Here is a 26,290-nt window from a genome sequence, read left to right on the forward strand (position 1 = left end):
AGTCATGCAATGGGGTCAATGATGCCCATTACTATGAACAGGGATGGACATCCTTTGAATGCAGCTCTGAGGATGTCCTTAAATAATACCTTAGTGGTCGAGGTAAACTGTATAACAACCTTCAGATCTCAAGGTTGGTCTCTGATCTTAACTGAAAACTCCTTGAGACTGTTGTGGTCTGTTATTTAAACACTTCTGCCCTGTAATCAGTCCCAGTTACTTGTTATCTGTGCAATACGTACAAAGGACTGGGCTTCCCTGTAATATTATTAAAAGGGCAAACTGGATTCCCAAATTCAAAAGTAATTTTCGCAGATGAATGTTTCCATAGTAATTTTCATTATTTGTTCATTGTACATAATAATAATCCTTGCATTTAGTATGTTTGTGGCATTCCATCATCCAAATATGGTGTGAGCATATAATTAAACAAACTTGTACCTGTTACTTCAACACATTTGAAGTGGTGCTGAGGCCTGTGTTTCTATTAACAGCTTCAGAAAGTTCTGCGGAGAGTGAGAATGAAGATGCAAAGAGTTACCAAACTGAAGAAAACTGGAGAAAAGGCCTACAAGAGGATAGCATGAAAGCAGAGAGGAAAGAGCTTAGTCAGCAGGGTGAGAAGAGTCCTTCTACACGCGAACTGCCTGTAACGACTTCAAGTGGCACAAAGTCAGGGGCTATTTCGGATGCTCTGGAGTGGATGAGAAAAGAAATACATTCAGAGGATGAGGAGGAAGAAGAGCCCACAAGAGCAAAAGCTTTGGTCCAAAAAGAAGTAGTGGAAAAACGTACAAAATCACAGATCAAACGAGTCCGAAGGCGAAAGCTAAACACTGAAGACTGGATGAAAACAGGGTCATCCAGCCGAAAGGATGAAAGATCAAAGGGCAAAGAATCGCCCATCAACAGCACAAGCAGCAGTAGCAGCAGCTCTGATGAGGATGATGAAAAAAGTGACGCAAAAAACACTCCTTCCAAAAAACACAATGGCCTACAGGACAAGAGGAAACCTCTGCACACAGCTGGTTTATATTCGAGTTTCTCAGAAGTGCCCGAGAAAAGGATTAAGCTTTTAAATAACTCGGAAGCAAGGGCTCAGAATGTAAAAGTAAAAGACCGAAAAGATGTGTGGTCAAGTATTCAGGTTCAGTGGCCTAAAAAAGTTCTTAAGGAACTCTTTTCCGACTCTGACACCGAGGCCACATCACCTCCGCCAGTGACACCTGAGGAGGTAAAATCTGAGGTGCAGGCAGAGGCTGCCAAAGAAGTTGAGAGGTTGTGCCCTGTTGAAGCAGAAACAGCACTGCCAGCCGTCTCACCAGTTAAACCTACTGAGGAGAAGCCAACTGAAAAACATGATAAAAAAAGCGAAATACCAAGCAGTGGCAGTAATTCAGTGCTCAACACTCCACCTACTACCCCTGAGTCACCTGTGTCGGTCACAGTGACTGAATCGACAAGGCCGCAACCAAATGCTGGACTCCCGGAAACCTTAGCTCCAAGTCAGGAGGAAGTGCAGAGTATTAAGAGTGAAACTGATAGCACCATTGAGGTAGATAGTGTAACTGGGGAGCTACAAGAAGGACAGTCGGAGGGCAATGTCTCCCCAACAGGGTTTGATGCAAGCATTAGCTCCAGCAGCAGTAACCAACCTGAACCGGAGCACAAGGAAAAAGGTAAGCTAGCGCTCAGCAATGTTATTGTGTTAAAGGGTCATCTAATACTTCTAATGCAATATGTTGTAAGGTTATTGGCTGGAAATTTAGGGAATTCAGATTGAATTGAGTTGAGTTTCTTGTGTGTCAAAGGATGCATTCATTGTGCCTTTTATGTGATCTAATACTATTAAACACTGAGAGCAGGTATTCACTGTAATATCAGTTATGCTGTCAAGTGTGCTTTGCTGTAGACGATCTTGAGGGCTTCTGTTTGACTAAGTTAGAGCTGAAGCTTTATACTGTGAAAGTTCATTAACCAAAACAATATAGGATTGTACAAGAAAATGCAGCATGCCAATAACAATCATAATAATAATAAATCATCCTTGCATTTGATCTAACGCCTTTCACATCGGGAGGATGTCTCCAAGCGCTTCACAGGATTTATGGCATCCTGTAACGGATTGGTTGGAGCACTCGCCTTGCAAGTGAGAGGACCCGGGTTCGATTCCCGGCAGGGCGAAACCTTAGGCAAGTTTCCTTATTCCACACGCCTCTGTTTGCCTACCAGTTAATAAGAACTTGTTTGTCAGTTGATTGGAGGATCACTTTCAGGGGGTAATACTCCCTTCAAAAAATAAAGAAATAAAAAAGAATTTGATCACTCAATCCATGACTGTTTGTGGGACACTGCTGTGCGCAATTGGTTGTCGCATTTCGCCCACAAAATATACAGTCATTTCACCTTACAGTATATTCTGTGAAGCACTATGAGGTGTCTAAAGGACTATTTTGTTGGTAAATGTGGCAGCCAGTTTAATGTGAGACATTAATGTCTCACAAACAGCCATGAGGTGAATTACTGATTTTATTTGAGGGATTGTTCGCCAGAGTACAACAAACTCCCTTGTGTTTTCAAACAGTGCCATGGAATCTTTACCGGCTACCTGAACAGGCAGATGGGACTTAGTTTAATATCTCAACTGAAGATTATATATGTATTTCAATATATAATTTATATATATTGAAATACATGTTTCATGTAGCTTTGTGTTGCCAATCGTTTTAGCTGGTGTAGTAGGGGTGGGTGTGAGTAATGTACAGTGGTTTGTTAACTGTTAATATACTTTAGTTTGCATGTAATTCAATAACAGATTCGTTTTCTACCAGTGAGGAATGCATCTTCTGACTTGTACAAGTACCAGCATGCTTTGGGGAATTTGTGTGTGTTTTTCATAATTTGACATTTTAAATATTAGTTCTAAAGAGGTGCTGTTTCGCTAGAACATTGTTTTTTTTAAAAAACAAATACCTTCTCTTGGAGACTGGAAGAGTTTGTCCCTCAAAGAACAAATCATTGATAATGGGAACATTTCCTTGTCTTGTCTGAATATTTTACAACTTGACATTGTATTCAGTTAGCATTAGTAAAGGAAATAAAATACCACAAGAATCCACTTTTCAAATTGTTTCCACAAATTTTGGAGCATGTTATAAGGTCTACAATGTAATTTCAGGACCCACCCCGTACAGTTTAATTATTTGTAGATATACTGGATTCAGAGAAAAGGTAAAGTGGAGAACAAAAATGAGCTTGAAGTGTTGCACTATTGAGAGTCTCTAATGATAGTGTGAGTAAAGCTTCAGTGAGAATTAAGTCATCAAAACTCACTGAATGTCACCCACAGTCTGTATAATATTTCCAACCATCTTTTTGTTGTATAATCTTAAGATTATTTTTTGTTGGTGTGCTTCACTGCTATGGCTGCACTTCAGCTCTAACCTGCTCAGACATCATTATAGCTACTGCATGTCATTTAGGGTGAAGGTATTTTTTGACGACAGGGAAGTACTAGAAATTGTGTACTAGTGGAGGGAATACTTACAATACTGACACTGTTACTGGCATAGTGTTCCAATGTGGAAGCATCAATAGATTCCTTATCAATGCTCAACTTGCATTACATTGCCCATTTCAAAGTACACCAGCTGCTGGCTTGGCTGAGATCAATTCTGCCCAGGCCAGTAATCGAATGTTCAACTTAATGGTCTGTGTTGCTCAGTGCTACTCCTGACTGTCCCTTTACATGTCTTGGCCATCGGGTAAACAGTACCAGATGTTTAAAGTGATGGAGTCGCTGTTAGTTTTTGTTGTATGGACAACAACCTATTTATTTGAATGCAGAGGTTAAACCGTGAAGGTGAACAAGGAAACTCTTCATTACATAATCTTAATAATAAAGATTCAGACATTATTGGGTCTGAACTTGTCGTTTGGCATTTTGAACAAGCCATTTTGTATTTTGTTCCATACAAAACGTTACTGAGGTTTTGACATTTTTTCTTGTTCCTATTTCCTGTAAGTAATCAGTTGGTTCAATTGATACACATGCCTCCTTGTGTTTACCTTGTGTTACTGCTAGTCTTACCCTGATTCAGATTATGTGCTGCTGTGAAATAACAGTTTTTATTAGGTAGGGATGTAGAACACTATTGGTAAACCTTGAAAAGCAGATGGCTCATTAGTGTAATGTGATTGTAACTGTTGTACTTGCAACTTTTTTTGTGTTCTGGGTAGAGAAGATTAAATGAAGTAGGGATTTGTTAAAGGCTTTAGAAGTAAGACTAATGCTGTTCACCTTTGTGTGTCTTTGAATTAAACTACTTTAACTGCTTTAACCCCCAGTTACTACCAGCCACAAAAGACCAAAAGATGCTCAGGGAGGAAACTCAACCAAGAAGCAGAAACGTAGTCACAAACGTTCAGGGATTAACAATAAAAAGAAAAATCGGACTGGTGAGGAACTCTAATGATTTCTGTTCATGTTTAACAATATAACTGTCCGTCCATGCTTAGTGGTTGCTGCTTGTTTTTTCCTTATGGAAATGATTTTCTTGCTATGAGGCATTGCTGGATGCACAGACCGCTTCTATCCTTTCATTGTGCTGTTCTGAATCCAGCTCTAATTTCATACAAGAGCAGCCAGAATTACACTCCCTTTCATTATTCTCCAATAATCCACAATCCCTCTTTATGGAGCCTGTCTAACCTCCGATTATTGACTTCCGTTATATCACGTTCTGTCATTTAAATACTTCACATTCTAAAGACTCAGTGGAGAAAATAAGTTCACAAAGTCTTTGCTCTCCTAACACTTTTCTTACCTGCTCTGAAGAGTCCCAACTGCTTTAAATGGCTGCTTGATGGTGCCTGTTAATGGAGAGTCCCTAGTGTGAATAAGTAATGTGTTGGCATTTTATGCTCCAACAATAGTGCTGCTTTTTGTGTCAGCAAATAGGAATTAAGCTTGCAACAATGAAAGGCTGACTTCATATATGATCTGTATGAAATAAGTGCCCCATTTCTAATGTATTTTTCCCTTCCCATTTGCTTTTGCCCCTAAAAACTGTCACTTGAAAGTGAAACTGAGTATTTTGCTAACATGTGTTGTTCTCATCCTGTGGGGAATGCATGGCTTCTTCTTCAACTTTCTTCAGCTCAACGTGCGAAAAACCGAGGCCCTCCTGATTGGCTCGCGTCAGCGCCTCCGCACCTCAGGCGCCGACACCATCAGCATCCAAGGCTGCACTCTCCACCTCTCAAAGCCAGTCAGGAACCTCGGCGTTTTGTTCGACCCTGAGCTGTCCTTTCTCCCTCACATCCGCACCACAACTGGCACCGCCTTCCATCACCTCCGGAACATCGCCAGACTACGGCACTACCTCACCCCTCACGCTGCTGAAACCCTGGTCCACGCCTTTGTCACCTCAAGGCTGGACTATGGGAACTCTCTCCTCGCCGGCCTTCCCGGCACCTCCCTCCACAAGCTGCAGGTCATTCAGAACTCTGCAGCTCGTGTACTGTCCCGCACCAGGCTTCGGACCACATCACTCCCACCCTCACTCGCCTCCACTGGCTCCCCATCCCCCAGAGGATTGATTTCAAGATCCTCATCCTCACCTACAAGGCCATTCACGGCCTTGCTCCCTCCTACCTCTCTGACCTACTATCCCCCTACCTACCTGCCCGTACCCTCCGTTCCTCCGGCTCCGGTCTGCTCCACGTCCCCCGCCCCAATCGCCCTACCATCGGTGGTCGGGCCTTCAGCCTCTCAGCCCCTAGGCTCTGGAACTCTATCCCCCAGTGCTTTCGCCGCCTCCTCCCTTTCCTCCTTCAAGGCCGGTCTCAAAACCTTTCTCTTTGACCGAGCCATCAGCTCCCCTCTCAACTCTCTTCCCCCTCCTCGCTCCCTCCCGTCCCTCCCCTCACCATTTCTCCCCTCCTCGCGCCCTCCCTACCCTCCCCTCACCCTGACCATTTCCCCCCTGCTCGGGTCATGACCCAACTGTGCAGCGCCTTGGGACGTCCTCCTGACGTGAAAGGCGCTTTACAAATGGAATGTTGTTGTTGTTGTTGTTGTTTCTACATTGTGCATCCGCTGCAAATATAGGCAGTCTCAGGAGCTTGCTCTGCCTTGACATACAGAGAGATGTTGTCATAGATATATTAACATTTCCCTAATTCAATACTTAACTTATCAACTTAGTGGAAGATCATTCCTGGTTTCTTAGTTATTGGGAACTGGACTTGGAACCAGAAGGTTCTTGGTTTGAACACGAATAGGTTCACTGAGCTTTTCAAGGTCAGTGAAAAATGTTTTCCAATGCATCACCACTTGAGTTGGGTTGCAGTTCAGTTCATTGTCTTTTAATCACTCCTATTTATCTATAGTGCTGCAAATCTTTCATTTGAGATATTTCTAAGAAACAATTTTCTGTGCAATATTTCAGAATTCAGTGCATATTATTTCCAAATGATTTAAAATTATCATTTGAAAGAATTTTAGTCAAGTTTCTTGCACAAACAAAATAAAAAATCATTTCTTCTATTAATTATTCTTTTCTATTTCTGACGTCCCAGTTACTAACTGAGCATGACTTTCTTCTCTTCTGTGTTCTACAGCAAACAGCAGTGACAGTGAAGAATTATCTGCTGGTGAAAATACTGCCAAATCTGTGCCACTGAAAAAGAACTCCATAGTACCATCAGGCCCAAATTCTCCCCCAGGCAGTGCATCTCCTGCCAAAGTATTGTCCCCTGGAAAATCTGCTAGAAATGGAGAGAAGGATGCTGCACGAGAACATAAAGAGCAGAATAACAGGTCACCACCCAGAACCTATAAATGGAGCATTCAAAAGGGTGAGTGAACTCTTATTTAAATAATGGTTTTATCTCTGTGTCCTTTTATATGTATATAAATTTGGTGTTAATTTTTCTAGGTATCATTTTCTCTGCATGGACATGGGTTTCTCTGTGTCTGGTCTGGCCTACCCTTGCTGGGCTGGGTTTCCACTGTTGCTGGTTGCCCTCCAGGACTTTGCTAAAAAAAGAGTAGGGAAGTTATGGTTAATCTATACAAAACACTGGTTAGGCCTCAGCTGGAGTACTGCGTCCAGTTCTGGGCACCTTACTTCAGGAAGGACATTAAGGCACTGGAAAGGGTGCAGAGGAGATTCACGAGAATGATACCAGGAATGGGGAACCTTAGCTATGAGGAGGCTGGAGAAGTTAGGACTTTTCCCATTAAAGCAGAGAAGGTTACGCGGGGACCTGATAGAGGTCTTCAAGATCATGAAAGGTTTCGACAGGCCAGATAAGGAAAAGCTGTTTCTGCTGGTAGGTGTGTCTGTGACCTGTGGTCACAGTCTTAAGATATCTACCAAAAGAAGCAGAGGGGAGGTTAGAAGAAATTTTTTCACTCAGCGAGTTGTTCGAATTTGGAATGATCTGCCTGAAAGGGTAGTGAAGTCCGATTCAATAACAACTTTTAAGAGAGAACTGGATAGGTATCTGGGGAAGACGGGTTTGCAGGGTTATGGGGAGAAAGCTGGTGATTGGGGTTAGTGAAAGTGACTTGCTCTGTCAGAGCCGGCACAGACTCGATGGGCCGAATGGCCTCCTTCTGTGCCGTAACATTCTATGAATCTGTGAATCTACAACCAGTGTTCACGTGTGTGCCTGATCAGCGAATGTCAGAATCACTAGACTATAGAGGAATGACAGCCAAGCCTGACCTCTCCCACGTGGCTGTCGTTAACAGTAGAGAGACCAGGAGCAGGAACCCTTGCTGTTTTTTCCCTCCATAGCTCTGGGAAGGCTGGGACGAATTTAGCTTTCCCATGCAGACCAGGAAGCCCAACACAAGACTGAAATTTGACTAGTGTGCTCCTGGTCTAGAGGCCGCAGCTCTATGTATTGCACCATCTTGGCTGCCCCATGTCCCTGTAACCTTATGGTTTCTTGATGGTGCAGCTCAGCATATCAGCTTCAGGCTTCACATGCTGTGCAGCACTTTTGTTCCAATGATCAATGATCCTCTGTAGTCTGGATCATGGACTTGGAAGACCAGGATCAAATTGCTGACTTGGGCACCTGACCAGTGCTACCCCCTGAACAAAACTGTCAGCTCGAATGCAATTAAGATAATATGTAGTAACATTAAAATAGTGCCTCGTACCGATAGTTTGGAGAAAGTGTGCTCTGACATTGACCATCTTTCATTGTAAATCTCTGATTACAGCTGATCTTGAAAATATGGCCAGTGCAGAACGTATTGGTTTCCTTCAGGAGAAGCTGCAGGAAATAAGAAGACATTATCTCTCTCTGAAATCTGAGGTAGCCTCTATCGACAGAAGAAGAAAACGCATGAAAAAAAAGGACCGCGATAGTAAGTTCTTAAATTTTAACTTCATATATATTTCCACATTTTCCCTTAGAACAAGCACGTTTTAACACTGGGTGTTCTCTCTCTCTCTCTCTGCTAAAATGTGAATTGCTGGGTTTTATGAAATATCTGTGAAGTACTTGCTGTTTTTCATCCATCATATGGAATTGCAGCAGTCTTAAGTTGATTACTTCAGTCTGCTGTGACCTGATACAGTAATGAACAGAGGAGAGAGATTGGCTCTGTAGCGATAAATCACATTTGTCAAGGTAACAAAATTTGGAACTTCCTTTTGCTTCACCATGTCATTGCCCACTATTATTCTTCATTCTGTATCCTCTACACACTGCTGGAGTTATCCGGAAGCATCAGAACTCGTCTTACTTTGATTTATATGGCGGAAGTTACATTTGTACCTGAATCATGAAGACTATTTGGAAGCAAAATTCTACTAGGGCTCTTGTCTCATAATGGGACATTAAAGTGTTCTACAACCTGGTATCTGAGCTCGACTTTAAAATGTCACCATGAAATACTTGATGGCTCTGGTTTCTGCTGCTGGGTTAGTGAAATCCAGGAACTGATGTTATTTCATTTGCCATTCTGACTAAGCGGTGTATCACGCAATTGCAGATTGTATTACACTTTCATTTAGGTTATCATTCCTTTATTCTGTCCACCTCCATTCAATTCCAAGCCAGTTCCTCTCTCTGTAAATATTTGTTTTTTGAGCCAACTCAACAGATAGAAATAAACCGTTCAGACAATTGATTCAAATCAATAGTTGGATCTGACAGCTACGAGTGATACAGTCACTCTTAATGGTAGTAGCAAATATTCAAATGAGAACTTTGAAGGCCAAAGTGGAGAAGGTTCCATGTGAACAGCAGTTGAACATGGGTGAGTCGGTCCTGAGAGATAGGCAATTGCCGTTCCGAAGTCCCTAACCCTAATAAGTTGTGACTTCTGACAGATTTAACAACTGCCTTTCCCTCCTTAGCAGATATTTCCATAGGTTAGCTCAGCTAATTAAAACCAATTGACACTGAGACACATGCTCTGCACCTTTTATGCTGTGCAGAATTTAGAGCACATGCGACAGCACTGTCTCTTGGTCTCTGGAGGGCACAAAAATCAAACACCAAACTGTACCTTTCAGCCAAACCATGATCTCGGGCCGACTCAACTCCAGTGCTGTGTGAAGGATGGTGTCATTCATAGAAAGATCGTTGTGAAGAGCCTATAATGTGGGTGGGCTTTTTTTTGTAGCTTGTCTTAATTTTTATATTGATGTTATAGTTCTGCTGCATTGCTAAGGGCTGATTCATTCCTTCAGTAAATAAATTAGGTACATATTTTAGAGTGAGTAAAGGGGAAGCGCACACACATTAATGGGATTAATACCAGTGGGGACCCTTGCTCAGTCAAAGACAGGCTGCTGCTTTTATGTATGGGCAACCAAACGCTGAAATGAAGCAACTAACTCTTCCTCTTCCCCCACCCATCATCACACAAGATGATGTTACAAGAAGAATCCTGTGTGATATTGCAAATATAAGTTACTGCTGCTGGTGCTCTGCTAAATACCTTCATTATCACACATTGACCAAATGCAATTCACTCATAATGCAAGTATGGAATGTGTCTACATGAAATGTGGAAGCTGGATTATTAGGTGGGGTGCTCCAAAGGCGCTGTCCTATTGGCCTATCCAGACTGGAAGGTTTCCAGTTCAAATTCCTGTCTGTGCTGATTTCAGGCAGGGTTGCAGTTGGGTCTCTACAATTGGTCTCAGCTCTGCTGGGTTAGCGAAGGATCCTGCTCCTGATCGCTGACCGGAGACACCTTCTGGAACAAAGCGCCCATTATTCACATGTGTGCCTTGACAGTGTTATTGCTTGTGCTCTGCTAAATACCTTCATTGTCTGTGGAACTGCACCCCAGTAGGAAGAAAAAAGGACAAACCATCTCCAGGTGGTGATGATAGAAAAAGGAGAAATTTGGAGGAGGAAAATCAGCAATTTAATTTTAAAAAAACCTGTCAGGTTAACAGAGGTACATGTTCATTGCTTTCATAACTATTTTTTTAACCTACAGCAAATGCATCCGCAACAACTGCATCATCATCCTCTTCGCCTTCGTCCAGCTCCCTCACAGCGGCTGTCATGTTAACATTGGCTGACCCATCCGTATCCAACTCGGCACAAAATGGAGTGTCGGTGGAATGTAGGTGATGAAAGGACCTCCCAAGGCACAGTGCACTTAATGACTCCTGGGGCTCTTTTAATTTTATTTCTATTTTTAATGTTTAAATGCTGGATAGAGGCACGAAAAAAATTCAGCTAGCACTATACTCCACGAAAACTGCTTCTCAGCAAAATAGCACTTAAGTGCACTTTCATGAAGAGAAAAGTACAATGAAGTGTTATCTCGGAGCAATAACCATTTGCAGTCTGTCTGGGAATCGTGTAACTGTTGAAAACAGGCCTTATTTTTAAGTTTGGGCAGAAAATGGCTTTAGCCAGTTTTACTTCCTGAAGAAACCTTATAAAACGCATCATTTACTTGGGCATATTTTATAAGCTACAGCTGCTTACACATGATTTTGATTTTTTTTCTGTAAAGCTGGACCATTTGATGATCTCTGATATGATATTCTCTCAGATCTATGTTTTAGCGCACAAGCTTGCCATTTCTTTATGGGTTTTATCGTTACTGTTTTTTTTAAAAAAGTTTTTAAAAAAAGTTGCTTGCATTATTTTGTGTAACACAAGCACATGTAACAATTTCAAAGGCTACAGGTGTACAGTAATTGCTGGAATATAGTGCTTTGGGCATCAGCCTTTAGTGTGTAACCAAATGCATATGAGATTCCTTTTTGATTACTGCCTTGTGTTTACAGGTTTGGATATAGGGAAAGGTTACAGTGAGTTTTCCCTGACCTGTTAATTGGAGCAGAAACCTATTTTGTCATTTTTTATATAAAGTCATTGATATTTTTTCTTTAATTTTGATACAAAACATTTCTTCAGAAATGAAAGAAAATAACTAACAAACTGTACAAATTCTTAAATGAACTGTGTATAATGAACATTGTACTTGCCAGCCTAAAAGATATATTTATTCTAGGGAAATGATGACAAGTTATATTTTTGTGTTTTTTTCCTTGTAAATGAAAGAGGATTTTTTCTGAAAGCGTATAAAATATTTGGTTTCTAAAGCTTATTTTATCATTATCAAGGCTAATTTAAGTAGTCTTGAGACACATCTAGGCCGTGCAGCATAAGTACCTGCCTGCAGATTCTTGGACCTGCAGGGAGCATTCAAATAGTAAAGTAACATCTGAAGATTTGAAATGGAGCTATGTCTGTGGCAGTACTAGATCTTACCCTGGAATAAACTGAAGTCAAAGAAAACCAACTTTTGCCCTGATTTTATGTTGTATGTACCAACAAGTCTGTTCTTTGTCTGACACATGTACTTACCTGTGAACCTTTTTGTAATACTTTTTGTATATTTAGAACACATTCATTCGAGTTGTATTTAAAAAGCAATGCTGTTAATGCGCAGTGTGTTCCTGTACAGTTTTACTGTTTTTTATAGTCGCTCTTGTGTACTTTGATTAGAAGTTAGCATGTTGCTTTATCTTTTTGAAGGTAAAAAGGTGTGAAAGGGCATTTTAGTCATTTTTGCCAGAGTTTGCAAGATGGTTTATGTTTGTAGACGTTGGTTAAGTCGCATCTGAATTTACACACAACCTTTGTAGGAAAAGCATATTTGTTTGGTCTCTGTAGCTTGTGCTCTTAAGAATTTTTTGACAATGGTTTCAGAATACCTTGACCTTGTACATGACTGTAGACCTTTGTTTGACAGCTCAATGTACTTTGAAAAAAACTTATTGAAAGTTATATAATATTTATTAGATTCCAAAAAGGTTGGAAATTATGTAATTTATTGTAAAAATGTAAGCAAATTCAAAGGCTTCCATTTGAAATAAAATTGCCATAGTTTGTGAAAATGTTTTATTTCTAGCACACAGAAACTGGGTTTTACCATAATAAATGTGTTGAGTAAAAGTCTCAGATACTTGCAATGTCACTCACTGTCTGACTTGCACAATATTTCCCACTTTTATGTTGTGCCTGTGTGGGTGTTCGGAGAAGTGAGAGTTCAGAACCTACAAGCTGTAAAAACTGCATAGCTTGGAAGACACACCTGGAGATCAACATGGAGCTAAGAGGTTTGTACTAAGCAGGGCATTTTTAAAAAATATCTTAAAATAACTACAAATGTGGGAATGAAAATGTTTTGTTTTTTAAAAATCTGTTTTGACTGCAGCTATGGAAAAGTTGACCCAGTGAAGGAAACTTGATGTTCACATTTGAGTGAATGTGAAATCTAAAGCAGAAAGCTTGAAACTAATCCCGAGGTCAAGAGGTGAACCAAGCATTTGAAGAGATAGATTCAAATTTTAAATAAGGTAATCTTAAGGTGCACGTTAAAAAAAGTTTGAAATTTTTTTTTTTGCAGAGGTTTAGTAGATTATTGAATGCCTCCTACCCACAGGTTGGATAAACTTCCCAACCCATTAAGTGATGGTCCACCAGTTGGAGGTGCAGAGCTGGAGCAGCAGCTGCTGACCTCTCTGCAAACCAATCAAAGCAGATACCAAATCCTGGATCTATATGAGCGTATGTTTATGAACATAGACTCTAGATAACACTATCTGGCAAGTACTTGTACTTTTCATGCTCAGCTGTGCTGCTCACTAGGAAGCTCTCAAGGAGTTCTTGGTACCTGCTCTTTGCCTTGTCAGAACTCAAACTTATGCTCGTTGTATGTCAAATTATACAACTAGTGACTATCCTCCTTGGAGGGGAGGTAAGCGGGGTCTCCTTGGAGCTGACGTCAAGGTGACATGCTTGACTGTGGAATGTTGGAACCAAGTCAATCACCTGGCGGTCTCAGTTGTCCAATCCTGAGCCGGGTGGGTCCACAGTATTCCAGGGCACTGTGATAATAGCTGAGCCACCAGGGCAGTGGGAAGCTCTCCAGCAAAACCATTGTATACTATGGGGTCCTTAAGGCTTGCCTCTTACCAACTGTGCCTAATTCACCCCCAATTTGGTATGCAGGATGCATCTTTCTCCTGGGAGAGAGTGCACACTCAATTTCAAACCCATGGAAATTTTCATGTGTCGATCGAATACATATGTGGAACTCCCTGTTAGGTTTGGATATGCTTAAGCATGGTATCAAACTGACAGCCCACAAAATTATAATGCCTCAACATAAATGGCTATTAAAACAAAGTCCATACAATGTTTTAGAGGGAATTGGATAAATGCTTAAAGAAAATGCTGCTGAATGGCATGAAAAAAATAAAGAAAAATAGGTTAAGAATTGTTAGCTCCAGTGGGAGAGCAAGCTCCAGCAGTTACAGTGGGCCAAATGCTTCTATGCTGTGGACATTCTATAATTTAAAATCATTGCCATTTAATGGCTATGCAAAGCCTATTAATAATAATAATAATCCTTGCATTTGATATGGCGCTTTTCACGTCTGCTCGATGTCTCAAAGCGCTACACAGAATAGACTGTAAAGTGAATTGACCGTATATTTGTGGGCGAATTGCAGCAGCCAATTGCGCACAGCAATGTCCCATAAACAGTCATGGATTGAAAATGACTAATTTATTATTGTTTTTTTTGGGATTATTATTAGCCGTGTGGAGCAAGGAAACTTGCCCAAGGTTTTGCTCTGCCTGGAATTGAACCCGGGTCTCTCACTTGCAAGGCGAGTGCTCTAACCACTGAGCTACAGGACTCCACAATTATTTAATAGTAAAGGAAGTGTGCTGTTTCTGAGCCGTGTCTGGCTGGGCCTCTTAACTGAAGACTTCTGGAACGCAACACTCTCATCAGGACCAAAAAGTTGAATATTGTCAGCCCTGCTGTTTTTTGTTCAATACTATGGATGACCCTTGTTGGTTTCGTACTTGCACTGATTGGCCATGGTCTGTGACAATGGACATAAACCCATAGTAAACTGGTGGCTTGTCATCCCTTGCAGTAGCATTTAGTAATGGTACAGTAAATGGAATGTATGTTCACAATAGTTGAAAATTTAAGATTGAAAAAAGGATGTTTCTCTTTGTGCACGTTGAGTCTGGGTTGAATAAGAAGCTCAATATCACCCTGGAACCCTAGATAAGAGGTTCACCTTAACATGTTTTCAATATTTAACACATTATTTCCACATCTAATGGTATTTTGCAAAAGCTATGAACTTTGCTCTGGATTTTTAAAGACAATATTTGATTTTGTTTGTTTTAAATGAGTAAAAACCCACAATTGATCCTAATTAACCTCGTAAACCATACTAGCTTCCAGTCAATTCCTTTACGCCAGCTCCTGCCTTCACACATCCTATATTTTCCGAAGTATTAAGATTTGCATCTGGTGCCTCGTTGTATATCAAAAAAGGGGAATTACAGTGGGACACTAAAATATAAATACTTCCATAAGATGGCATGCTAGCTCAAAAGCCATCAATGAGTTGTAGTCTATTTCATCAGTGAAAATTATCACTTGTGTATAATCTTTACGTTTCTTGTATGGGGATAATACCTCTGCTATTCACTTTGTTTCATTTACTGTAAGTATGAAATGTAATTTCCTTATTGACTCTCTACATTTAAAGTCACCGTGTTGAAACTCCTGTGTTTTGGATTAAGCAAATTAGGTTGTGAAACTCGAGGTACCACATGGAACTAATGTAAATTCTTTTCTAAAATCTTGCCATTTGAAGTTTGAGGAGGGGAATAATTCTATACCATATCAGCTTTTATTTCCCGTTTGTAACGGATGCAAACCCTTGATGTTTACATCATATGCCACAAAAATGGTCAATCTTTGTTACAGAATCCAAACGGTTTTACAGCATTATTAAACTAAAAATCTGAAAAGGCATTAGAATAAAAAGATGGATACTTTAAAGACCTTTAATGGCAGAACTTTGCAAGGGCAAAAATTAAGCAGAACATTCTATTCAAAGATGAGCAGCTCTGTGCAGGTAAATTATCTAAAAATGCTGCAGCTTATTAATTTGCTTTAGGTGCAGAAGAATACTACTTGCCAAAGTATCCCTTTTTACCTCTCCCCTTAGGGCTCCTCACATGCCTCGGGGCATTTTGTGTAACAACTAACTTCATAACTTTTTTTGTTCAGATATTGCCATATAAAAAGAGTTCCAGCAGAGTTGTGTGGTGTTGGTTCAAAAGGAAACTTTCAGCCCGTCCCAACATTTAAATAACTTGTCTTTCTTATAAATGTCACAATGTTCGGGGAACTGTACACTATAAAATCCTGAGGATGAGCTTTGGGAATGCTAGATAACATGTTTGTAGGTTCAGGTGAGAGGATTGGTTATCTCCTAAGTGGTTTTCCTTGTATGGTTAAATGTAGGTCAGTACAAGTGGGAGCCATGTTTTCATTGCCTGATCTGACTGTACGTAATGGAACAATAGTTTGCATTTATGCAGCACACTTCATGAAGGATAATGTCTCAAAGTGCTTTACAGTTGCAGATTGGAGGACAAGAGGTCAAGGACAGAAGGCAGGCATTGGGCATACATTACCTCTCCGTTTTTCACCCAAAATATATAACCTCACTTTTCTCCATTATATTTCATCTGCCATTCTCTCTGCCCAGTCTACAAGTTTGTCTGTGTCCTTCTGAACTTCTGGCCTACAATCTTCTTGACTGTTAGCTGCACTCCCTGTTCTAATCTTAGAAATTGTGCCCCTTATAATAGAATACAGATCATTTATGTAAACGGAGAAGAGTGGTCCTAACTCAGACCCCTGGGAGACAGCTATTTACACTCCATTCTGAACAACTATGTACTCCCACTCTTGTTTCCTATCCTTAAATCCACTTCCTATCCACGCTGTCATTTTCCATTAATCCCCTTTTCTTAAAAAAAAGCCTCCAATGTGACACCCTATCTGAAGATCCAAATAATAATAATAATCCGCCCCACCATCTCCTTCATCTGTTCCCTTTGGTCATTTCATCGAAGAACCTCATTGTACTTGTCAAGCACCTGCTGTAACAAGTGCTCGCTGACCGGTCTTCAGTTCATGATTAATGTCCCTGTGGCACAGCCTCTGGGCCCCGGGTGTGAGGCTCTGGTTATTTGACTGATCACTGAACCTTCAGCTCTCAATGCCTTCACAGCCGAGAGGTTTGTAACGCAGGAACCTGTTGGGAGATGTGGGCGATTCCTTACTGAGGGGACACTCTCAACGGGTATTTATTTTACTCTTTGAGACACCGGGTATTTACACTGAGACATCCTGTAGGTGTTTATTTCACTCTGACCGTTGCTTCTCGCCCTCCAGCGCCGCTCTACACCGACTCCGCTGTAAACACCGCCATAACACGTCTCCAGGACCCGCACAGGCGGCCGCTTCCGCTTCCTGTTCCAGTCGGAGCCATTGTCCTGACGGTACGCAACCATTTCCGGCCGGAACCAACGTGTGCGGCCTCGCGGGGCCGGGGGCCGGGGGAGGGCTGAGGCGGTCGCGCTCTCCTGGAGGCACGAGGGGCTGACAATGAGGATGTCGGGGAGTCCCGGAGCGAACAGGTCAGCCATGGAGTCAGCCCCCCACCCCTCCCAGCCCCCCACCCCCAGTGCTCCCCTCCCAGCCCCCCCCAGTGCCCCCCCATCCCCAGTGCTCCCCTCCCAGCCCCCCCCCCCTCCCAGCCCCCCCCCCAGTGCCCCCCCCCTCCCCAGTGCCCCCACCCCCCCCTCCTCCCAGCCCCCCCCCAGTGCCCCCCCCCTCCCCAGTGCCCCCACCCCCCCCTCCTCCCAGCCCCCCCCCAGTGCCCCCACCCCCCCCCCTCCTCCCAGCCCCCCCCCAGTGCCCCCACCCCCCCCTCCTCCCAGCCCCCCCAGTGCCCCCCCTCCCAGCCCCCCCCAGTGCCCCCACCCTCCCCAGTGCCCCCACCCCCCCCCTCCTCCCACCCCCCCCCCAGTGCCCCCACCCCCCCCTCCTCCCAGCCCCCCCCCAGTGCCCCCACCCTCCCCAGTGCCCCCACCCCCCCCCTCCTCCCAGCCCCCCCAGTGCCCCCACCCTCCCCAGTGCCCCCACCCCCCCCTCCTCCCACCCCCCCCCCAGTGCCCCCACCCCCCCCCCTCCTCCCAGCCCCCCCCAGTGCCCCCACCCCCCCCCTCCTCCCAGCCCCCCCAGTGCCCCCAGCCCCCCCCTCCCCAGTTTCCTTTGGCTTGATAACATGTCTGACAGCTGGCTTGCAACTGGGGATTAATAATAATAATCTTTGCATTTGATATAGTGCCTTATCACATCTTTAAGACGTCTAACACTTAGACTTAACATACTGTAATTAGCTTATAAATGGACTCTGTCTCTGAATTTCTCTCTCTTGTCTTCATAACACTAGAATGACTTCTGAAAATACCATTTCTGAGGACTATGTTGTTGGCCAGGTGGCAGGCAGCCTGTTTCAGAAAAAAAAGACAAAGAAGAAAGCAAACTCACTGGCCTCTCTCTTCAGTAGCCCAGCCACAGCTGCTAAACCAATATTCCTCCCTGTTCAAGAAAGCAATGTGAGTAAACAAATAACAGTTCCATGAAGTGAATGGTTCCTAGGTGTTTAAATTGGCCCTTGACTTACATTTAATCGTTTGGATACTCTTAAGGATGGGTCTCCATACGTATTTTTACACCTGGGTGACTGTGGAATTGGGTCTGGAGTGATTTTACAGTGAGTATAGCATCAGGAATAAGACCACTTGATCCCTCTTGTGTGCTGTCTTTATGTCTATCTACCACATTTCAATTTGTTCTACATCTTCAACCTCTGGGGAAGCCCGTTCCACATTCTCACAACTGTCTGTGTGAAGAAGTGTTTTCTCGATTCAGTTTTAAATGTTGACACTAATCTTAAAACCAATTTAAAACTCCTTCCATCTGTTGGCAGCTTGTTTTAATTTTGAGACGATGAGCTTTAATAAGTGCAGCGCTGTTTTGATTTGGGTCAATTAATCAGGTTGCTTGCTGAGGCTCAGGGGTGGTTTGATGAATTTGGATATACCGACTTGGGATATTGTTCGTGTGCAGGTGGGTGGTAGAAAAAGAAGGTTTAGTGAGGAGTCTGACACAGAGAAGATCAACAAGCAAAAAAAGTTGAAAAAAGTGGGACCTCCTGTACAGAAGGTTCTGAAAGCTGCTGAGAGGAGGCTGGCCGAGCGGTAAGTGGTGCAGCGACTGTCTCTTCTTTTCTATTAGTCACAGGATGGGAAGAAGCTGAAGTATCTGTTTTAGTAATTACTAACCTGGCTGTTATTGAACGAGAGGTCCCAATTTCAGCCTCTCTCAGCCAGTGTGTATGCAGTGATCACACAACCACAGTAGTATGTCTCTGGTTCTGGTGTGAACTCCCAGAGGTCACCAGTTAACATTGTTGGCCTGGTACTGAATACCGTTTTAGCTACAAGATTGTCATCCAAGGCAACCAGCAGTGTCCAATGTTGGGTTACCCAATTCCAGCCCTAGCGAGACCCCTGCTTGGAGTGGCATATCCACTTGTCTCCATATAACAGAGATCCAACTCAACAATGATAAGCCAGAGATGAGGAGTGAGTAAGTGCGGCAGTGAGCTTACTGATATTTTGACATCAGCGTATAATGTCGAGACATTTGCTCATACACAAATTTGTCATTCATGATGACAAACTGATCTCCATTAGCCAATAGTGGTAGAATTTCTGAAAAAGCCAGGAGGAAAGTCACCTGATTTTCAGATGGCTTTACTCATGCTTTGTCTTGTCTTCAGCTACTTATGCCAGTGCTCTCCTCAACTCTCCCAAAATCCCTACATTTTGAATATTCTTTCCCTGCTTTGAGAAAGCTCTTTGAACGTGTTTTTGATCGTCGCCCTCAAATTTCCTTTCCTTCCTGCTCAGTGTTTCCTATCATCTTTGTGAAGCGCTTTACAATGTTTATTCTCTATGAAAGGTGCTACATAAGTGCAAGTTATTGTGACCCGTTGGCCCTTGAGTTAATGGGTCCTCTGCAGATCTAGACCTGAGTTGTCTGACTTTTTAATCCAATTGCGTCAAGTTCATCCAAGCTTTGGAGCGTGATGTCCACGATAGTAAAACTCAAATGGCTTCCAGCTGTTGTGCTGTCTCTCTATTGCCACTTGGTCCATTACTGAGCTGATTCGGGTTGTCCACATGTCCGGTACTATTTTATTCAAGATAAATGGGTTTATATGTGTTTGGGCTCCTTGTAGGTATAAACTGTTCTTCTGCATGTCCCCTGCAGGGAGCGTGCCCTGAGCACTGCTGATGAAGAGGATAAACAGGTCAAAAACACCAAACAGAAAAAAAATAAGAAACGTGCTTTGGGATCAAAAAGTGAGACGAGTACAGGAGATGGAGAGACAGTCCTCACAGGGCTGCAGCCTGAGAAAGGAACCAAACCGCGAGCCAGAAAAAAGGCCACTATCCAGCCAATAGATAGAATAAAAAACAAAAGAACTTTGTTTGTAGGGAACCTGCCTTCAGACTGCACTAAACAGGTAAGAACTATCTGCCCAACTTATTTTCCCATAAAACCAGGGATAAGAGCTGAGTCTTGGGGATTAAGTCTAGTTTCCTTTGGTCTGCATGTCCCCGACCCTATCCGCCTTCCATTGACAGGCAGGCTTTCAGTCATTCTGCCTGCACTCTTTGGAACTCCATCCTGGAGTCTCTTCGACTCCCTCCCTTCACTCTTTCAAGGTCCATCTCAAGACGTACCTCTCTGCCCGTGCTTTGCATTTATCTCCTTTATCGCAACTCAACTGAGGTACTTTTTGACGACCTCCCAAAGTGAAAGGTGCTATATAAATATAATTGTTTTGTATTGTGATAGTTGATTTGTAGGTACCGGGGGTGTCGGCCATTTCTTGGAATAGCTGAAAGATTGTTATGTTCATAGCCACTTACAATAAATCAAATGACTTGGTTGCACTCATCCTGTCATGTAAAGTGTAAAGATTACCACTTCACATTGTAACCAACAACAGAATAAAATTTAGTATAGAGCCTTTCATATCAAGGGGATGTCCTAAGACGCTGGACCCGAGCTGAGGATCAGGGAGGGCGGAGGGCAAGCGGGGAAGGAGAGTGATCGAAGGCACAGTCGAAGAGGAAGGTCTTGAGGCGGGTCTTGAAGGAGGCAAGGGAGGGGGCAAGACAGAGGAATGGCGGGATGACGCCTTCCTAAATCCCCTGGCGTCTTGCATTTTAACTTGAGGCTCCTCTCTGATCTCCCTGGGGGCTTGTAAACAGTGTGTGTATGTGTGTGTGTCTTCTAGATCTACCTCCATGTACCAAGTTAAATAACTTGGATCCACCAACATTATCTCAGAACATTTTGAAAACCTTTTATTTCTTGACAGATGCTTGTGTCGCTATTCAAGGAGTTTGGGGCTATAGAGTCTGTGCGATTCCGTTCTTTGGTAAGTTTTATCCAATTCTTGAGTGAATTAGTCCATATTTGACATTGAACAAGATTGGTGCTTGCTTGCAAGTGTCTCAGTGTAATCTCAGCTCCTGACCCAGGAGGCCATTTGCAGCGTCTCAACTGCTGCCCTGACTCTGATCAGCTAATTCAGCACAGACATGCAATCTTCTGTTCGGTCTGTCTTGGAGCTACACTGAAAGGTGATTTACCCACTGGGCCATCGGAGAAGCTAGATCTAAACTTGTATCTGTAGTTTTAAATTTATCTTTGGATAAATTTTGCAGGTCACCTTTAATTTCGCCAGTCCTCTGGTTCTACCGCATTGTAATAGCAAAAGAGACATCGCCTGTTGACGTGATGGGTTTATTATTTATTGATGACCTTTATTTTCTCTGATTAAGGCACGTGTGGAGCCCAGCATCTCCAGAAAACTGGCAACAATACAGTAAGACACTTAGTTTAATTGTTGTTTTCATAGAGAAATTCTGTAGCAAAGACTTTTCTGGTCGGGATATTTAACATCTTTGAGGCAGACAATCAATTCAACAGAAGAGCTTCCTCTGGACTTCAGTTTTCACTATGAAATGTCTCTTAATACTAAATTTGTAGTGAGGGGCCTGTGCAGGTATTGGAGCGTCTCCGTCCTCCTCTGTTGCACAGATTAAAACCACTCTTCCAATGCAACACAGACTTGTGTCCAGAGTGTCCTCTGTTGTGATCTTGTAATAATAGCCTGTAGAAGTTGCTTCCAAATGTTGTCAGTGGAGAGCAACCATGTGACCTAGCTCTACAAAATGTCTGCTCACTGCCTCAACTTTAAATTGTAAGCAGATTGGGAATCATCAGCCAACTACACTTTCACTTCACAATCTTGACCAAACGTTAAATAGTAAATTACGTAAATAAAATTGAAGAGGTCATTGCTTTCTCCTCCCTTTCTTATGCTGGAGTACAGTTTCACTTCCAGTATTTCATGTAAGTGTTAATTTTTCATTTTAGGATGACATTGGACTCATTAGCACTCTTACCTGAGTCTGTGGGTTCAAAACCCACTTTAGGACTTTGAACGTACAGTGTAGGCTGACAAGATCAGCCATGATCTAATTAAATAGCAGGATGGCCTCCTCCTGTTCCTACATTCCTAAGATACTTTATTGCAGTGCCAGGGGTGCTCTGCATTGTTGGCGGTGCCATCCCTAACATGAGACATTGAACTGAGGTCCTGTCTACCTGTTCAGGTGGATGTTAAAAATCCCATGGCATTTCTGGGAAAGAGAAACCAGTTTCTCCCAGTGTCCTGACCCAACAATCCCCCAGATAAAATGTGTCCATTCACTTCCTGGCTGTTTGGAGGATATTGCTGATAAACCCTCTTTAGAGTCTACCCTGCATGGAGGGCGCTATATAAGTGCAAGTTGTCGTTGAGGCTGTGTGCAAATTGGCCGTCGTGTTCACCTACAAATACGCATTAAGATTCTATGAAGCGTTTTGACCACTTGGCACTATGTCATAAGTAGAGATTTATTATATCCCGAACAGTGATTGTCAGCAGCTATTAAACCAAGACACGCTATCCTCAGCCCAAATCCACGTACTTGCACTTTCCAGCAGGAGTTACTTATTAACCAGTGATGTGATCCCGGTATATTGATGCACCTTATACAGGCATGTGAAGAATTTTAGATTTTTAATCCTTTTTAATCGTGCATTAATTTCTTAAATTGTTATTCGATCTTGAACTCAGAATGATTTGCTTTTTTTGGGACCGAATTTTTTTTTAAAATTGTTTGAATAAGGTTTTCATTATTGTCCTGTAGGAAAGCACTATGCATTTACCCTGCTGCTTCATTGATGAAGTGGGTCAGATGCTATATGAATATTCATGGTTTCTGTGCTATTTCAGAGTATAATTCTTAATGCTGGAACCCAGAAGGAAGTGCAGCAATCTCCACTGATTGTATGTGTCTTGTGAGAGTGATGGAGGAGCAACTACAACTACTTATTTGACTGTACTTTCGGTTATCTTTCCCTTCCTCATTCCCCCACCTCCCCTAGCTCTCAGCCTCAGCTTTGATGCCCAGACAGAATTGTCAACCGTTTTGGGATGCTCTCCTGATGTGAAAGGTGCTACATAAGTGTAAATTGTGTTTAATTGTATTGTAGTTGCACTTCTATGGTACCTTTCTCGTGGGATACAGCAACTTCTTTTCGGAGCAGTTCAGGATATTTTAACCACTGGTTAAGAGATGAAACTAAATGACCAAACATCAAGGTTAGATTCCCAGCCTCAGAAACATAAATTCTGTAGAATGTTTTTAGAGGTAGAGAGAAAATATTTGTGTGGTTTCTTTATATCTATATATAAAAAGGTGTTTTTCTTCCCATAATTGTGATACATCCTCATTACTTATCCTGGAATATTCTTCGAAAGAAAAAATGCTTCTGCCCTCCAGTGGTCACAGAACACATGGTGTTCCTGAAACAAATCACCACCTGCTGCTTGTCACACATCCAGAACGCCAGCAGAACATCACCTGGAACTCCAAAAGCCATGAGATTGATTCCAGGGGATTGTGAACGGTGTCTGTGTGATTGCATACCTCGTGTGTAATTGTGTTGCTGTCGCAGTACTGTACTGTCAGCTATCCATTGAATCAAAAGTTTTTAGGGAAGATAGTTCTGTTGTAAGTATAGCTTCTTTGAAGTACATTTCTGAAGTTGTTTCTTTTTTCCTCCCTCCCTTCCAAACAACAGGAGAAATGTTCACCCAAAGAGGAGGAACCTCAATGCCTATGTAGTTTTTAAAGTGGAAGACGATGCAGTAAAAGCTGTGAAAAGGTAGAGTACTGAGGGCTGACTATACTAAGGTGTGGTACTGAGTTCTGACTGTACACACAGTCTGTCTGGACCAAAATCTGATAAAACAAAGACTTCTCTGGGACCTAGGGCTGGCATTTCTGTTGAGTTACAGGTGAGTTGTGTTTGGGGATGGGGGGGGAGGAGGCTTTACTTTGATAGAAGCCAAGTATAGAAGCCAAGTATACATTAAAATATTTAGTTTGTATAAAGACTAATATATATTTTGTTTATTAAAGGAATGGACATGAAATAAAAAAGGGATTTCATATTCGTGTCGATCTGGCCTCCAAGTCAAATGTCGTGAGTCATTAACAAAAGCTTAAAGCGGGTTAATTTGAGGAGTTTTATTTGGGAAAGATGTACGACAAGTAAATGACTAATTCTTATTTTGTTTTTTTTAAACAGCACAATCACGGAAAATCTATCTTTATTGGCAACTTGTCATATGGTAAGATATGTACACTTGTCTTGTGAGCTGTGCACACTTGCTTGTGAGATGTTCTTCACCATGGCATGCTACATTGATGGACAAGCAATAGGATCTTATTTGGGGATAATTTAATTTAAAAAAAAGCCAATCCTTCAGCACGGTATGTGTGCAATTAAGAGGGCTCTTCCACCATAAGAGTTTTGGCTCACAAGAGTTAGGGGCATTGCATTTACCACAGTTCTGTCTGGTATGGGACTGAGGTCTGACAGTAAAGATCGGATTATACAAGATAAAATCAGAAGTCGCTGGGAAGTTGGAATACAGACAGCATCTGGGGAGAGGAAAGTGAGTTAACATTTCAGGTCGATGACTTTTCGTCAGAACTGGGGGACTTTGGAAGGGAGCAGTTTATAAGGACAATCGGAGATGGGGGCAGGGAAACAAAGACAAAGGACAAAATTAGGTGGACAGTACATGATCAGAGGTGTCGATGATGCAAGACAAAAGAAGGCAACAGTGGGAGATTATAGGGAAAAAAAGATGTTTCCGATACCCAGAGAATATGTGAATGTTTATAGAAAAGCGAGCGGGGTGAGGCAAGGCTGAGAGGAGATGGAAGATGTGTTTAAGGTTTGAAGTGGTTAAAATCAATGTTGAGGCCAGGGAGCTGTAAGGTGCCTTGGAGGTATGTGAGGTGCTGTTCCTCGAGCTTGTGTTGTGCTTCATTGGAACAGCATAGGAGGCCATGGACAGAGAGGTCAGAGTGGGAAGGAGAATTTAAATGGCAAGCGACCAGAAGCTCAGGGTTGCACTTGTGGACTTCAGCAAAGCCATTGCTCAATCTGCATTTGTCTCCCCGATGTAGAGGAGACTACAGCATGAACAGTGAATACAGTAAACTACATTAGTGGAAGTCCATGTAAATCACTGTCTCCCCAGAAGCAGTGTTTGGGCCTTGGATAGAGGAGAACGAGCAGGTGTTGTATCGCCTGTGCTAAGCCACTTTAACTGCATCTGCACAAGTGGAAAGAGTATCATTGAGTGTTTTAATAGTGTATATAATGTTGAATGTCTCTTGTGCTTTTGTAGAGATTGAAGAGGATGAAGTGCGGCAGCATTTTTCTGACTGTGGTCCTATTGAGTCTGTTCGGATTGTGAGAGACAGAGAGAGTGGAATGGGGAAAGGATTTGGATATGTTCTCTTTCAGGTGAGGCTAAATACAGTCGTACCCCATTATTACATACTTCATTATAATGCAGGTTGGCTTATAGCTGGAGTAGAGTGTGGACCCTGACATTCAGTTACTGAAAAATCCAAATCGTGAGCAGAACATTCGCAGCACAACAGGAGATAATGTCGGTGACCTGATGACCCGGAGGTCACAATTTTTTTTAAAAGCGCATGAAAAACTGGCCAGTGTTTTTGAAATGAGCCGGCTTTCTGTACATTTGCTCAATGAATTAGGAAACACACCTGCACTGGAACACCTTATTCTGGTTGCGAATTTACAAACTCCCCAAGCACCACGTTAGAACTGTCCAGCCTTTCCCTTGGAGACCTCTGGACCTGCTGAGTTTCAATGATACCTGATACTCATAGCTATTCCTTACTGCCTGAAACTTCCACTGGAACACCATTGGTTTTGCTTTAATTTTCTGCTTTTGTTGAAATAAATCTTCGACCAGGTTCGATTCCCAAGCAGGGCAAAAAGTTGGGCAAGTTTCCATAATCCACATGTATCTCTTTACCTAGCAATAAGTAGGAATCTGGTTGTTAGTCGAATGGCGGATCACTTTTCCAGGGGTAATAATTCCTTCAAAAAATAAATAAATAATAATAATTTGATCGCTCAATCTACCACTTTGTGGGACACTGCTATGTGCAATTGGCTACCACGTTTCGCCCACAAAATACACAGTCAATTCACTTTACAGTCTGTTCTGTGAAGCGCTTTGAGACATCTAGAAGACGTGAAAAGCGCTACATCAAATGCAAGGGTTATTATTTACTGCTGAAGTATGAAGGCAGGACTAATGCTGTGCGAATTTGTTACCTTGGTGTAGATTTTTGC

The 26,290-nt window shown here is 42.4% G+C and overlaps 2 protein-coding genes across 2 annotated transcripts in view; both read left to right on the forward strand.

Moving 5' to 3' along the window:
* The window catches only part of arid4b (AT-rich interaction domain 4B), a 68,196-nt gene extending 55,731 nt beyond the window's left edge, over positions 1 to 12,465 (forward strand). The window contains exons 20-24 of the mRNA XM_007893834.2: positions 495 to 1,679; positions 4,348 to 4,458; positions 6,625 to 6,861; positions 8,243 to 8,389; positions 10,484 to 12,465. Of these exons, the coding sequence (XP_007892025.1) occupies positions 495 to 1,679; positions 4,348 to 4,458; positions 6,625 to 6,861; positions 8,243 to 8,389; positions 10,484 to 10,620 (1,817 nt within the window). The 3' untranslated portion in view covers positions 10,621 to 12,465. The remainder of the gene's footprint in view (positions 1 to 494; positions 1,680 to 4,347; positions 4,459 to 6,624; positions 6,862 to 8,242; positions 8,390 to 10,483) is intronic.
* A 4,469-nt stretch (positions 12,466 to 16,934) lies between these two features.
* Positions 16,935 to 25,551, forward strand: rbm34 (RNA binding motif protein 34). The gene is made up of 10 exons (XM_042333713.1): positions 16,935 to 17,037; positions 17,856 to 18,021; positions 18,536 to 18,666; positions 19,745 to 20,000; positions 20,865 to 20,924; positions 21,331 to 21,374; positions 23,684 to 23,767; positions 24,025 to 24,088; positions 24,194 to 24,236; positions 25,308 to 25,551. Exons 1-10 carry the CDS (start codon positions 17,006 to 17,008, stop codon positions 25,511 to 25,513), a joined length of 1,086 nt encoding a protein of 361 aa, XP_042189647.1. The 5' UTR covers positions 16,935 to 17,005; the 3' UTR covers positions 25,514 to 25,551.
* The last annotated feature ends 739 nt before the right edge of the window (positions 25,552 to 26,290 follow it).

This window comes from Callorhinchus milii, unplaced genomic scaffold (assembly GCF_018977255.1).
Source record: "Callorhinchus milii isolate IMCB2004 unplaced genomic scaffold, IMCB_Cmil_1.0 Scaffold3, whole genome shotgun sequence".
NCBI classification, from domain to species: domain Eukaryota; kingdom Metazoa; phylum Chordata; class Chondrichthyes; order Chimaeriformes; family Callorhinchidae; genus Callorhinchus; species Callorhinchus milii.